The sequence below is a fragment of the Rhinopithecus roxellana genome, chromosome 11 (assembly GCF_007565055.1).
Source record: "Rhinopithecus roxellana isolate Shanxi Qingling chromosome 11, ASM756505v1, whole genome shotgun sequence".
Classification (NCBI taxonomy): domain Eukaryota; kingdom Metazoa; phylum Chordata; class Mammalia; order Primates; family Cercopithecidae; genus Rhinopithecus; species Rhinopithecus roxellana.
In genome coordinates, this window is record NC_044559.1 from 136,974,779 (window position 1) to 136,989,733 (window position 14,955).

The window sequence follows — 14,955 nt, forward strand, 5'->3', positions numbered from 1 at the left end:
CCCTTATTAAATTTGTTGATGCAGAACTTCTTATGGCAGGGTTTTGATATAAAGTTCTACAGAAGAGAGGAAAAAAAGGATATCACCCAGTTTACTTAGATGTGTTTAAGACTAATTATAGGCCGGGCGCGGTGGCTCAAGCCTGTAATCCCAGCACTTTGGGAGGCCGAGACGGGCGGATCACGAGGTCAGGAGATCGAGACCATCCTGGCTAATACGGTGAAACCCCGTCTCTACTAAAAAATACAAAAAACCAGCCGGGCGACGAGGCGGGCGCCTGTAGTCCCAGCTACTCGGGAGGCTAAGACAGGAGAATGGCGTCAACCCGGGAGGTGGAGCTTGCAGTGAGCTGAGAGCCGGCCACTGCACTCCAGCCTGGGCGGCAGAGCAAGACTCCGTCTCAAAAAAAAAAAAAAAAAAAGACTAATTATAAATAGAAACCAAATACATAAAGTGAAGTACAAATATAGAAAAACCTATTACTCTACCTGGGTAATGTTTCATCAAATGCTCCAAAAGTGATTCCTGTGTTACACCAATCTGAGCTGTATTCATATCAGATATAGCACAGCAAAGAACTTCACCCAAAGGTACAAACTGAGATTGAGTTATTGGATTCATTTGCACTGGAAAGACATCACCTAAATTGGAGATTTAAAAAAAGGGCGGGGTGATAAATTTGATACAGTATAAAATATTTGGAATTAGTGAAATAAAAATAAAGACTAATAGATGGAATTGCAATTCTTTCATCAGTCTTCACTCAGAATCTGTTAACGTGACATGTACAATGATAGAAACTATGCAAAAAAAATATTTACTTCATGGTCTCTACTTTTAAGAAATGTATATTGGCCGGGCGCGGTGGCTCAAGCCTGTAATCCCAGCACTTTGGGAGGTCGAGACGGGCGGATCACGAGGTCAGGAGATCGAGACCATCCTGGCTAACACGGTGAAACCCCGTCTCTACTAAAAAATACAAAAAACTAGCCGGGCGAGGTGGCGGGCGCCTGTAGTCCCAGCTACTCGGGAGGCTGAGGCAGGAGAATGGCGTAAACCCGGGAGGCAGAGAGTGCAGTGAGCTGAGATCCAGCCACTGCACTCCAGCCTGGGCGACAGAGCCAGACTCCGTCTCAAAAAAAAAAAAAAAAAAAAAGAAGAAATGTATATTAACTGTCTCTACAAGTAAGAGATGGCAAGATTCCATTAGAAAGACTCAAAGTATTATCAGAATTCAGGAGGTCACGTAATACTTATATACCAGTAGTTTACCATCTTTCAAAATATTTTTTCATATTAGCTATCTTTAGGCAGACACAGGATTATTTCTTCGCTTAAAATATATAAAGTTCGGCCGGGCGCAGTGGCTCAAGCCTGTAATTCCAGCACTTTGGGAGGCCGAGGCGGGTGGATCACGAGGTCAGGGGATCGAGACCATCCTGGCTAACACGGTGAGACCCCCGTCTCTCCTAAAAATACAAAAAATTAGCCGGGCGTGGTGGCAGGCACCTGTAGTCTCATCCACTCGGGAGGCTGAGGCAGAAGAATGGCATGAACCCAGGAGGCGGAGCTTGCAGTGAGCAGAGATCGTGCCATTGCACTCTAGCCTGGGCGACAGAGTGAGACTCCGTCTCAAAAAAATAAATAAATAAAATATATAAAGTTATAGAAAACTCAAGTAATGGTCCCAAGTCTAAAAGCAAGTAAAGTGACAGAAATAGGCCTTCTGACTCATGATCCAGTATTTTCACCATTCCACATTTTCCTGATTGGGATGATCCTGCCATTACTCAGGTCGAGTACTGGATTCTGCTGGACATTCATGGAAACCCCTCAATCAATTGGAAATGAAAGACTAAGACTCAGGAAAGAGATTTAGGAATCAACTAACAGAGATGAGATCTGAAGCTACAGTGGAATACATTATTTAACAGGAGAATAAAGAAAAGCACCAAGAAACACCTAAGAAACAATCTACATTTAAGACACAGTAGGGACCAGGCCTATAACCCCAGCACTTTGGGAGGCTGAGGTGGGTGGATCACCCAAGGTCAGGAGTTCAAGACCAGTCTGGCCAACATGGTGAAACCCCGTCTCTACTAAAAATATAAAAATTAGCCGGGCGTGATGGTGGGCGCCTGTAATCCCAGCTACTCAGGAGGCTGAGGCAGGAGAATCACTTAAACCCAGGAGGCAGGGGTTGCAGTGAGCCGAGATGGCACCACTGCACTCCAGCCTAGGTGACAGAGTGAGACTCCATCTCAAAACAAACAAACAAACAAACAAAAACACAGTAGGAATTAGGAACCCACAAAAGAGCACATACCTCTTGGCATATACCAAGAGTATAAGAAAAAAGGGCTTCAAAATAAATAGTGGTCAACAGTATCAAATGCTTAGAAGGAAATCCAAAGGGTTGAGGAAGGAGAAAAGCCATTGGATTTCTTGATTGGAAGGTGCCACTGGTGACTTTTAAGAAAACAATTTCAGCCTGGCCACAGTGGCTTACACTTGTAATCCCAACACTTTAGAGAGATCACTTGAGGCCAGGAATTTGAGATCAGTCTGAGCAACATAGCAAGATCCAATCTCTACAAAGATAAAAATTTTTTAAATTAGCCAGGATGGTGGTGTACCTGTCCTAGCTGCTAGGGCGTTAAGGTGAGGGGATTACTTGAGCCCAGGAGTTAAGAGACTGAAATGAGCTATGACTACACCATTGCACTCCTGCCTAGGTGAGAGTGAGACCCTGTCTCTAGGAAAACAAAACAAACAAACAGTAAAAAAAACAAACAAACAAACAAAAGAAACAGAAAAAGAAAGAAAAAAACTAGTTCAGTAGAAAAGAAGACAGAAATTAAAGTTCCAATTGAAGGAAAGGAAGTTGGTGAGAAAAATGTAAAGTTAATGGGTGTTCCTTGTAGAGCAGCATTTCTCAACTTTGACACTTTTGACATTTGGGGTGAGATATATATAGGATGACCAATGGTCCCAGTAGGCCCAGGACTGAGGTGTTTCCTGGAACACAGGACATTCAGTGCTATAAGCCTATAGCCTGGAAAGTTACCGGCAAACTGGGATAGGTTGCCACCCTAGCCAGATAATTTTGCGGTGGGAGGCTGCCCTGTGCATTGTAGGATATTTAATAGCATTATGGCCTCTACCCACTAGATGCCAGTAGCATTTCCCACAGTTGCAGCAACCAAAAATATCTCCAGACACTTCCAAATGTCCTCTCGATGGCTAAGTCATCCCAGTTGGAACCGCTGCTCTAGACCATTTGTATGCGAAATCTGATGGCTAATAAGGAGAAATAGATCATAAACCAGAAAGGAGTAGGATCCAGTGAATATGACTGGATGTGTGTATGCTGTGGTTTTCTTAAAATAAGATCTGTGTCCCTTTGGATGCAAAAAGGAAGGGGTTAGTGGAGATAGTGGACATTATTCTGGGAGAAGGGAGATCAGTAAGATAGCAAGAACCCAAAGAAGGGGAAAAGGAAAGTGTATCAAGGGCATAGGTAGAGAGGCTAGCTTACAAATGAGGAAGGTGCTACTCTATCTGAGACTTGAGAAAATAATAGAGGGTGGCAGAAGACCAGAAATATATTGAGGCAGAAAAGGAAAAAAAATATTAGCACAGCAAAGTCATCGGACTTCTGTCAAGTTAGAAAGAAAACAGCCGGGCGCGGTGGCTCAAGCCTGTAATCCCAGCACTTTGGGAGGCCGAGACGGGCAGATCACGAGGTCAGGAGATCGAGACCATCCTGGCCAACACGGTGAAACCCCGTCTCTACTAAAAACTACAAAAAACTAGCCGGGCGACGTGGTGGCGCCTGTAGTCCCAGCTACCCGGGAGGCTGAGACAGGAGAATGGCGTGAACCCGGGAGGCTGAGCTTGCAGTGAGCTGAGATCCGGCCACAGCACTCCAGCCTGGGTGACAGAGCCAGACTCGGTCTCAAAAAAAAAGAAAGAAAGAAAGAAAACAGAAATGAGAGGAGGGAAAAATGGGAATGAGAGGATGGTGGGTGGAAAGGGGGTTTGAGGAGGAGCTATTCTCAAAGTACTAGGAAATAACAAATGAGTAAGAAGATTGTGAAGGAGCCCTGAGTCTCCAGGTGATTTATGCATAGTTTTTGGCAGCGGGGTGTCATTTTGTAATGGAAAAGGGTGACAGCTGGGGGAGGCCAGCCCATGCCTCTAAAACTTTAATGTGCATATGAGGATCACCAGGAGATCTTGCTAATGTGCAGATTCTGATTCAGAGCCCCGATCCTGCACGTCTAACAACCTCCCAGTGATATTCACACTGCAGGTCTCACTACTACTCTTTGGATTGGTAGAGGGTTAGGGTGTTAATGACAGCAATGTTAAAGTAGCTAACCATTTAACAAACATGATCCTGGGGCTGAATGGGGAGTCAAGTATAGCCAGAAGGAAGCTAAAGAATTAAGAAAACTTGATTATGCTCTGTGGTTAAACTCTCCCAGTGACAGTAGAGAAAGCAATACATTGTACTGGTTGTTGAGTGGGGAAGGAAGGTAATGGACTGGCCAGGTGTGAAGGGTTGAAGCCCAGAGCTGGTAAGTGGCTGATATTGTATTCTTATTGTATCTGCATGAAGATAAAGGACTTCAACAAGGAAATCATAAGCAATTTGCTGTTATATTTTCCATTGTTCCCTTGTTTACTTAAGCTTCTCTATCTGGCCTTGGAAGGTCATATCACAAGGTAGAATTGCTGTCTGCTTCTGCAGCCTGGGAAGGATCTCCTCTAGGTGTGGCTGTGGCTATCTCATTGGGTGATTCTCAGAGGCCTATACCACTCTGAAAAACGAGGATGAATGGCTAATCAATTAACTAGCATTTCAAAGAGTGGCGATAGATGATGCCCTGAAAATCTGTCCAAGCAGGGAATTAATTTACCTAAAACTCAAAATCCTCCTTGAAACTCAACTTCTGAACTGAGGGTAACAAGCATCTATCCTCACTCCCTCTTTTTCTTTCTTTTTTCCTTCCTCATCTGAGTTTTACTTCCTTCGCTTTCATCTCCCCACTTAACTAGACAAAATGTGAAATTAAAGTACAATTTTAAATACTTTTATGCTTCTTTGATATAACTGTATGCGCTTAGTTAAAATAAGTGGCTTTAAGCTTTTACATCTCTCTTCCTTACCTCCCTAAAAACATCTTTTCCTGTGATCTTGAATTGATTACCCATCCCCACTGCACGTTGGAACTCAGAAAGTAATACTCCATAATGAAAACTCAGAAGCAAGAGGTTTTTTCTGGCCTTTTCTTATCCTCCTATCTTGTTTCTAAGGCCAGCCATAGAAATAAGAATCCTTCTTCCCCAAGGCAGGTCAGAGAAACCAGAATCCCCTTTCTCCAAAGCCAGTCATAAAACCTAGAGGATTAGAGGCCCTTAATTTTAAAAGAAGGGGGAAAAGTTTCCCTTCCTTGAAAGACAAGGGCTAGACATAGAGGCAAAGCCTGAAGGCTTTCCTCAGCCACATAATACCTGTTTGAACCTCACCTCACCTTTCCTTAAAACCAGTCACTGTGATCTTAGAGATGGGGTGGGGGAGAACACTGAAAGAGAGAAAATCAGCATGTCGTCTGGTGCCCCTGCTGTGCCTGCCTGCATGTGGCTGCCCATTTCTGTGCACTGGAAAAAACAGTAGTGCCGTCTCCACTATGCCTTTGGGCTAGAACTGAAGCAGCCCATTTTCTAATTCAATCCTTAGGTTTGTTTCCTCTTTTCACAGGAAAACTAATAGTCAAAATAGATTTTCATGGGGCTGGGACAGAGATGCATAGGGATTCCTGTATATTTGTTTACAACCTCCTGTGAATCTATAATTACTTCAAAATAAGAGCAAAAACTTGATTTTTCAGAAAGCACTACTTTTAATTACCAAGGAGAAATGTATGAAACAACTTTTTTCTTACATTTTTCAAACCCCACCCTTTTAAAAGAACCCTAACACTGTTTGCCAAATCCAAAGATACTCTTAAAAAATTTATTCATAATTCCTACTATGATGTGGGGATGGGTATTTTAAAAGACGAACAACTAGGAAGACGAATTGCCTTTTTTTCCCCCTTAAAATTAATACAACTAAATGTAAACTTCACTTTAGAGGACACTGTTAATTGCTATTCGCCTCTGCTGTGGAGCTCCTCTAGACAAAGCCTAGAGAAAGTTTCTGAGTACATTTCCTTCACAGCCGTTGCTAAGATACGTCCTTCAGGTGCACAAATCATCGAGTCCACTTTGTGCAGGAAAGCAGAGTGCACCCTGACACGGGAACATTTATGACAGACATGGGGATCATTTTCAAGCTTCAGCCATGGTCTGTTTCAGTGACTTTTGCACTCCTTTGCTTTTTGGAATGCATAACTCTTAGTTTTTCACCAAAAATTAACTTTCTATGCAGAAGATCCCACTTATAGATGTAACCAGATTCCACAATAAGAGAAAGCCAGCCCTCTGGGTCTGTCCCAAACTATGAGGGAGTAAACTGAAGAACACTCTTCAGTCTAGGCCAGCTGTGGACCTTTGACCCTTGAGCTGAGCAGGGCTCAGAAGGCTAAAGAGAGACTTTGAGCCAGAGCATAAACAGTTGACAACAGCATTCTCCGTTTACACATTCTTGTACTCTTTGGTGCCTCAGAAATGAAAAAAGTGTTTAGGCTGAAAGACTGGTTTCACAAAAAATAACAAAGTAGAACCATAAAGGTGAGGTTATCTGTGCCTGCTATACTTTCTGAAAAGGGGTTTTGTTGTTAATTTACTGATTCCTTGCTGTACTACAAAAGGATTTAGTTGCTTTATAAAATTTTTTTGTTGGCCACGCATGGTGGCTCATGCCTGTAATCCCAGCACTTTGGAAGGCCGAGGCGGGTGGATCACTTGAGGTCGGGAGTTTGAGACTAGCCTGACCAACATGGAGAAACCTCATCTCTACTAAAAATACAAAATTAGCTGGGCGTGGTGGCACACGCCTGTAATCCCAGCTACTCAGGAGGCTTAGGCAGGAGAATCACTTGAACCCGGAAGGCGGAGGTTGCGGTGAGCCGAGATCGCGCCACTGCACTCCAGCCTGGGCAACAAGAGTAAAATTCCATTTCAAAAAAAAAAAGAATTTTTTTTTTTTTTTATTCTGGTAAAGACCAGAAAGCAACCCCCACTCCCCAACTCCACAAAAAAAAAAAAAAAAAAAAAAAAAAAAAAAAAAAAAGGTTAAAAATAAAGTCAAAGTAATGATGAAAGCAAAGTATGAGGAGTTTAAAAAGTTATTCTTTTACAAGTCCACTTGTTTGGGGAAAAAAGTGCAAAGCAAATTAAATGTAGTATGTGGATGCCCAATTCACAAATGAAAATACTGAGCTCTTCACTATCAAAAGCTTTTCATCCAGTGAAGTCCAGAGCAGGCCCTTGTAGCAGAAAATGTTAGAATCAGCCTCCTGTGGGATGGATGTGGATTCATATATAACCCCAGGCAATCAGTCTCTGCTCCCTGGTGCCTAATGACAGTGGCCTAGAAAGCCCCTGGCCAATAGGAGCAGGCCCCTGGGAAAGTGTGACTTGCTCCTGGAGTTGGTGACAATAGCTCAACAATATTGTTCCAATGCAACCCAAGTCCTCATCAAAGTTCTGAGGAAAAACAGGTGGTTTCTTTATGTAAGGACACAAAGGCCCCTTCCATAAGCCTCAAGGAGAAGGCCTCTAGAATACCCTATCCTGGTTGTTTTCTATCAGAAAAACAAGGGGCTCAAAGAGCCACTTCCTGGCCAATTCAGGAAGTGGGAATACTCATACCCCAATGTAGAATATCAAGAGGTGCACCCATGACAAATAGAAACATGTCAAGATTGCCTTCCAGCCAGACCCAGCAGCGTAGCTGTAGTGGAGCCAGTGAACCCTCCCAAGAACTATGGTGCTGGAAAAATCTTCAACCAGGGGCCCTGGGGACTGCTAAAATCTTCCAGTTACAGATGATCACTGGGAAGTATTAACAAAATGAAAATAAGCCTAAACGTTGCACTCTTTGAGAGGGAGAGTTGGCGTCAGCACATGGGCCTACTCAGTGAAGTGATTTTCCCCCAGGTTGTGGGGTGTGAGGATCACAAGTCGAGGAATGTGGACCTTGACAAGACCTGCGCCCTGAGAGAAGGTCTGATGCAGGGCAACAATGCCAGGCTTCAAACATCACATTCACTCCACATCTTGAAGGTAATTAAAAATTAGTTGAAGGTGAGGTTTGGTATCATAAGCATTTTAGTGGAAACCCAGCCAGACACAAAGAAAGCCTGTGACCCTGGGTCACCAAGTGACTAAAAATCCATTTCCTGGCCAATTCAGGAGGTGTGAATACTCACACCACAATGAGAATCATTACAAAATCATTACAATCTGCCTGGCCCAATTCTGTGTTTGCCTTGTCCACTGAGAACACCCTTGAAGTGTAAACTGGACTGGGGTCCACTCGCCTGGCACAGTAAATCCAGATATCTACATCAAGGCTTTTTATAGTTATAGAAGAGAAGGCATTTATTTGTAGGGTGCAAAGGAAGGAGGACCAGGCAGCCATTGTTTAAATCTTGACCTCCCAATGTCTTGCAAGCAAAGGTTTTTATTTTTATTTTTTGTTAATTAATTAATTTTTTGAGACAGAGTCTCGCTCTGTCACCCAGGCTGGAGTGCAGTGGCACTATCTCAGCTCACTGCACCCTCCACCTCCCGGGTTCACACCATTCTCCTGCCTCAGCCTCCCGAGTAGCTGGGACTACAGGCACCCACCACCACGCTTGGCTAATTTTTTTGTATTTTTAGTAGAGACGGGGTTTCACTGTGTTAGCCAGGGTGGTCTCGATCTGCTGACCTCATGATCCGCCGGCCTCAGCCTCCCAAAGTGCTGGGATTACAGACGTGAGCCACCGCACCCGGCCTAAGCAAGGGTTTTTAAAGGCAGGGGTAAATTTTAGGAGAGTAGAAGTTACAGGCAAAATTATAAATTTATAAATAATTTTTATAGAAGTTACAAGCAAAATTATAAATTTATAAATTTATTTATTATAAATTATAAATATATGGAGGTTATATATTGGTTTTGGCTTAAAAGGGAAGGATATCTTGAAGGGGCTTACAGATCATAGGTACATTTAAAGATTTTCTAGTTTAATTGGTTAAGGAAGAGAAGCTTTGTTTAAAAATTTGGGGTCAGTAAAGAAAAATATTAACTGGCTCAGGGGTATGACTCCCTCCAAGTCCATTAGGAAGAAGTTTAGAACAAAGAACGCAGGTCAGAGTTTAGTACTTAATTTTTTCTTATCTGAGGTTTATGTGCCAGTGAATCTATTGGGTGAGGGTCTTCAGTGGAGGGGTCCAAGTTTCTGAAAGACAACTCAGACACATATGTTAAGATGTTATCTTTAGGTTTTTTTTTTTTTTTTGTTGTTGTTGTTTGTTTGTTTTTTTTTTTTTTGAGACGGAGTCTTGCTCTGTCGCCCAGGCTGGAGTGCAGTGGCCGGATCTCAGCTCACTGCAAGCTCCGCCTCCCGGGTTCACGCTATTCTCCTGCCTCAGCCTCCGGAGTAGCTGGGACTACAGGCGCCTGCCACCTCGCCCGGCTTCTTTTTTTGTATTTTTTAGTAGAGACGGGGTTTCACCGTGTTAGCCAGGATGGTCTCGATCTCCTGACCTCGTGATCCGCCCGTCTCGGCCTCCCAAAGTGCTGGGATTACAGGCTTGAGCCACCGCGCCCGGCCTGTATCTTTAGTTTTTATAGTGAAACCAAACACCTCTGGATTCTAACTTTTTTGGCTATTGTTTTAGGCTATTGCCTTTTTAGTAAGTTAGTTACTTTTTAGTACTAGGTAGCAAAAGAAAAAAGATAAGATGGTACCTTTTCCATGGGGGATTTAAGAAAAAACAAAGGGGGTCTAGCTAGCTATCTGGAATTTTTTTTAAACTCAGGATTAAAAAAAAAAAAAAAAAAAAGGCGGGTGCGGTGGCTGTAATCTCAGCACTTTGGGAGGCCGAGGGGGGCAGATCACCAGGTCAGGAGATCGAGAGCATCCTAGCTAAAAGGTGAAACCCGCCGGGCGCGGTGGCTCAAGCCTGTAATCCCAGCACTTTGGAAGGCTGAGAGGGGCGGATCACGAGGTCAGGAGATCGAGACCATCCTGGCTAATACGGTGAAACCCTGTCTCTACTAAAAAATACAAAAAAATTAGCCGGACATGGTGGCGGGCGCCTGTAGTCCCACCCACTCGGGAGGCTGAGGCAGGAGAATGGCGTGAATCCGGGAGGCGGAGCTTGCAGTGAGCCGAGATCGTGCCACTGCACTCCAGCCTGGACGACAGAGCGAGACTCCGCCTCAAAACAAACAAAAAATGCTCTTGTTTGGGCACAGGCCCCTAAAAAGAGGGTCCTTGCTCCTTCTCAGAAGTAAAAGCATCCTTATCAAATCTGAATGGGGCGGGGCACAGTGGCTTACGCCTGCAACCCCAACATTTTGGCAGGCGAGGCTGGAGGATTGCTTGAGCCTAGGAGTTCAAGGCCGCAGTGATCTATGATGACAGCACTGCACTGAAGCCTGGGTGACACAGCAAGACCCTGTCTCTAAAAAAGAAAAAAAAAAGTGTTTATTTTGGTATCAGCACTCCAGTAAAACCGCAGGGACAAAATTAAAGTTTTAATAAAAACTGTACTGTTAAGGGGGAAAAAATTAACAATTACTCTTATTTTACATTAATCTTATGCTTTTAAAAGATCAAAACCAATTCCAAGAGGGTCTGCTCTTGGAATTTAAATTCTGACATTTTAAATCGGGATGCTTGAATCTGATTTTAAGGCCCATGAGAGACTGTGCTACTAATCTGCAAGACAGAGGAAAGATTTTCTTTCAAAATTCAAAAAGCAGTCACATCCTAACATTTTTGTGTCATAATAAAACATGAATTTGTCATAGAATTACATTCTAGAAAAAAATGAATTCAAGACTGGGCGCGGTGGCTCACGGCTGTAATCCCAACACTTTGGGAGGTCAGGAGTTTGAAACCAGCCTGGCCAACATGGTGAAACCTCGTCTCCACTAAAAATTACAAAAATTAGCTAGGCATGGTGGTGGGTGCCTGTGATCCCAGCTACACTGGAGGCTGAGGCAGGAGAATCACTTGAACCTGGGAGGTGGAGGTTGCAGTGAGCCGAGACTGTGCCATTGCACTCCAGCCTGGGTGACAAAAGCGAAACTCCATCTCAAAAAAAAAAAAAAACTAATCCTAGTATTATTTATTTTATATTTAGAAGACGAGTTTTTCTCTACTATAAGAACATTTAGTCCCTATACAAGTGTGTTTATGGACTCAGAGCTAGGCAGTCTGCCAGAAATTCATGCATTATTGACCTTCAAGTGGTTTAACGGAGCCGCTGTAACTCAACTAATTACCCAGCCACAAGAAATCTGAGACCATCTTTTTGGGTGCCTGTATTGAATCACACTGTGGGAAAGGTATCTTCTATGCACATTAGGGATGACAACAGAGCACAAATAAAACAGCCTGCAGGTACACTCAAGTTTAATTTAAAAAAAGGATGTTTTGTTCAAAGTAATCCAAGAAGCTTCCGTGATTTTAAACTGCTCTTTTATCCAGTATGGAATTTCCACCAAATGTTTTTTAACATTAAAATTAATCCTGAACTTTGAAAAATTGAAGCATTTTGTAACAACATGCCCCTCATTAAAGATAAGATGCTGTGCAAATCTCTGATGACTTTAAACAATTAGATCTATTGTGTTACAACTTCAAATAGGTTCAGAAAATCAAATGAAATGCAAACAAAAAGAAGAAAGGTTCCAGGCCAGTAAACCAAGCCCCTCTCCATGTCTCCCTTTTATTTTAGTAAAGTAAAAGAATGCAAACACTTTCCTCCACATTTAGAAACAAAAGAGTACCAAGACAGAAGCTGGCTGCAGATAATCGGGTTATCTGCCATGGAAGCTGGAATTCTTTCTCAAGCATGGTGATGTTTATTTTTGACTCCTAGACAAATGGCTCCCTTCTGGGAAATAACCTCTGCTGGAAAGCTAAAGGCTTCCCTTGGGAGGATGAGCTGTTCAACAGCAGGAGTCCTTAGTAACTATGTCGTCTTTACTTATCACACTTCAACCTGTCAGAATTTAGTTAGTGGCCTCCTTTTCAAGTGATATATTCACTAATATTGACTATCAGTTGAGTCTCAGAAAACCTGGAACAAACCCCATAATTTGGTTGTCAGATTGTCAGATAGCACACTGATACACCAAGAAGACAGGTGGCCCCACCCAGGGGTGCCCTTTGAGCTTCTAGCTCCCTTCCCCCATGGCCACCACCCTCACTGCGGATAGAGATACAAGGAGCCTCAGTCAGGAATGACCGACTCAAATCAGCTGAATGACTCAAACCAGCTGGCTTTTGAACAATACTAAAACAAATCCACATTTGGCCCAAAACCCTTAGACTCTGAGGTACCCTTTCCTACCCTCTTTCCCTTCAAGGCTTCCACCCTGGATATGTTCATGACTTTATTCAGTCGTGTTAGTTTTCAATGGCTGTCAAAATCAATTATAGCAAACTTAGTGGCTTAAAACAACACAAATTTATTATGTCACAGTCTAAGGTCAGCAGTTCTGGGTGTCAGAGCCAAAACCAAAGCGCTGGCCAGCCTAGGCTTTATCAGGGGACTGGGGATAGAATGTTTTCACTCTCATTTAGGTTTTTGGCAGAATTCAGTTCCTTATGGTTATAGGACTGAGGACGGCAGTCACTATTTCCTCCATGACTGTCAGATGGGAGCCTCTCAGTCATCTCTATTTCCTATCATGTTGCCCCCTTCATCTTCAAACACAGAATTAAACCTGCCCACACTTTCTCTGATGTGCACTTCCATTGCGCTGCTTCTGTTTCTTGCCAGAGAAAATTTATCTTAAAAGTGCTTTTGGCCGGGCGCGGTGGCTCAAGCCTGTAATCCCAGCACTTTGGGAGGCCGAGACGGGCGGATCACAAGGTCAGGAGATCGAGACCATCCTGGCTAACACGGTGAAACCCCGTCTCTACTAAAAATACAAAAAAAACTAGCTGGGCGAGGTGGCGGCGCCTGTAGTCCCAGCTACTCCGGAGGCTGAGGCAGGAGAATGGCGTGAACCCGGGAGGCGGAGCTTGCAGTGAGCTGAGTTCTGGCCACTGCACTCCAGCCTGGGTGACAGAGCGAGACTCCGTCTCAAAAAAAAAAAAAAAAAAAAAAAAAAAGTGCTTTTAAGAGTACCCGTGTGGGCCGGGCGCGGTGGCTCAAGCTTGTAATCCCAGCACTTTGGGAGGCCGAGACGGGCGGATCATGAGGTCGGGAGATCAAGACCATCCTGGCTAACACAGTGAAACCCTGTCTCTACTAAAAAATACAAAAAACTAGCCAGGCGTGGTGGCAGGCGCCTGTAGTCCCAGCTACTTGGGAGGCTAAGGCAGGAGAACGGCGTAAACCCGGGAGGCGGAGCTTGCAGTGATCCGAGATCGGACTGCTGCACTCTAGCCTGGGCGACAGAGCGAAACTCTGTCTCAAAAAAAAAAAGAGTACCTGTGATTAGACAGGGTCCACCCAGATAATCTAGAATAATCTCCCTAATTTAATGTCCATAACCTAATTACACCTGAAAAGTCTCTTTCACCACGTAAGGTAACATATTCACAGGTTCCAGGTATTAGGATGTGGGCATCTTTGGTGAACCATTCTACCTACCACACCAGTTACAAGGGTTGGGGGCAAGGTATAGCTATACAAATAGCAAGACAGGCACAGGTTGTAAACTGCTGTAGTACCTATATGTCCCTAAAAACGGTCATGCAGGAGAACACCGTTTTTTTGACCTCCACGAAACCTGGAATAGATTATGGTGCCTCTTCCCAAGATTCTGGAGGCCACAAAGGCAGTGACAGTGATTAACAGGTCTAGTCATGGGGATTAACAGAAAATACCACTGTACAAAACAGGGGTAAAAAGTCCAGCATTTAACAAGTTTAGGAAGTTAGGAGAGAAAGAAAAAAATAAATGAAAATTTAAAAGTCCAGTACAAAGGTGATTGTTTGAATAAAAAATTAAAGTTTCCCTAGATTTTTTTTTAAAGCTGTCCTTTCTATTTTCATGGTCCTCACATTACAAACAAGTCCTATACTGAGGGCCAAGCAATCTGATCAGGGTATTGGGGTTCTAATCTGGATTCTGCTATGTGGCCCTGAGTAAGTCGCCTCTCTTCTCTGGGTCTCAGTTCCCTTGCCCATACACAGGGGACTGAACTAGATCAGCCGTTCGCAAAAAGGGTTCTGTGGAACATGCATTCCATGAAATGCTCTCTACAAGAAAAAGGGTCCCCATGCCAAATGTTTGAGAAATGTTGCTTGGAGCCACAGTGGTACTGTGAAAGGCTCTGAAAACTTCTATAACAAACAACTACCTAGTTTATTTAACCCAGTGTTCCCTGATCATATTTGATAACAAACTCCTTTTTCCTAAGTACTGTACTACTCTTCAGCTAAGTACCGTACCTTCAGTTGTTACTTCCCTCCATTCAGATTGGCCTCTCCCTGAATAGTTGGTACCTCCCCACATCCCATCCCTTTGTCCCTGTCTCCTCCACCTACAGCACTCTTCCCCATACCTCGGTGTTTCGAAATCCTCCCTGTCATTTAAGACTAACTCAAATGGTGAGTGACTCTATCACGAATAGTTTTCCGATCCCATCAGCTGGAAATATATTCTTCTTCATATGTACTGTTTAATAAACATTTAATGAGTGGCTACCATTGTTTAGCATCAGGCACTGAGAGTACATTGATATTATAACAGCACAGTCCCTCAATCATTCCTTATCCAGCATATATTTATTATCTACTATATACCAGTTACAAAAGTTACAAG

The 14,955-nt window shown here is 43.5% G+C and overlaps 1 protein-coding gene across 3 annotated transcripts in view; it reads right to left on the minus strand.

Annotated features, from left to right (window-relative positions):
- STOX1 (storkhead box 1) overlaps window positions 1-14,955 on the minus strand; it is a 72,530-nt gene that overhangs the window by 10,781 nt on the left and 46,794 nt on the right. For all 3 annotated transcript variants that reach the window (XM_010377875.2, XM_010377874.2, XM_030941537.1), the window contains exon 2: window positions 489-641. In XM_010377875.2, coding sequence (XP_010376177.2) covers window positions 489-641 — 153 coding nt within the window. The remainder of the gene's footprint in view (window positions 1-488; window positions 642-14,955) is intronic.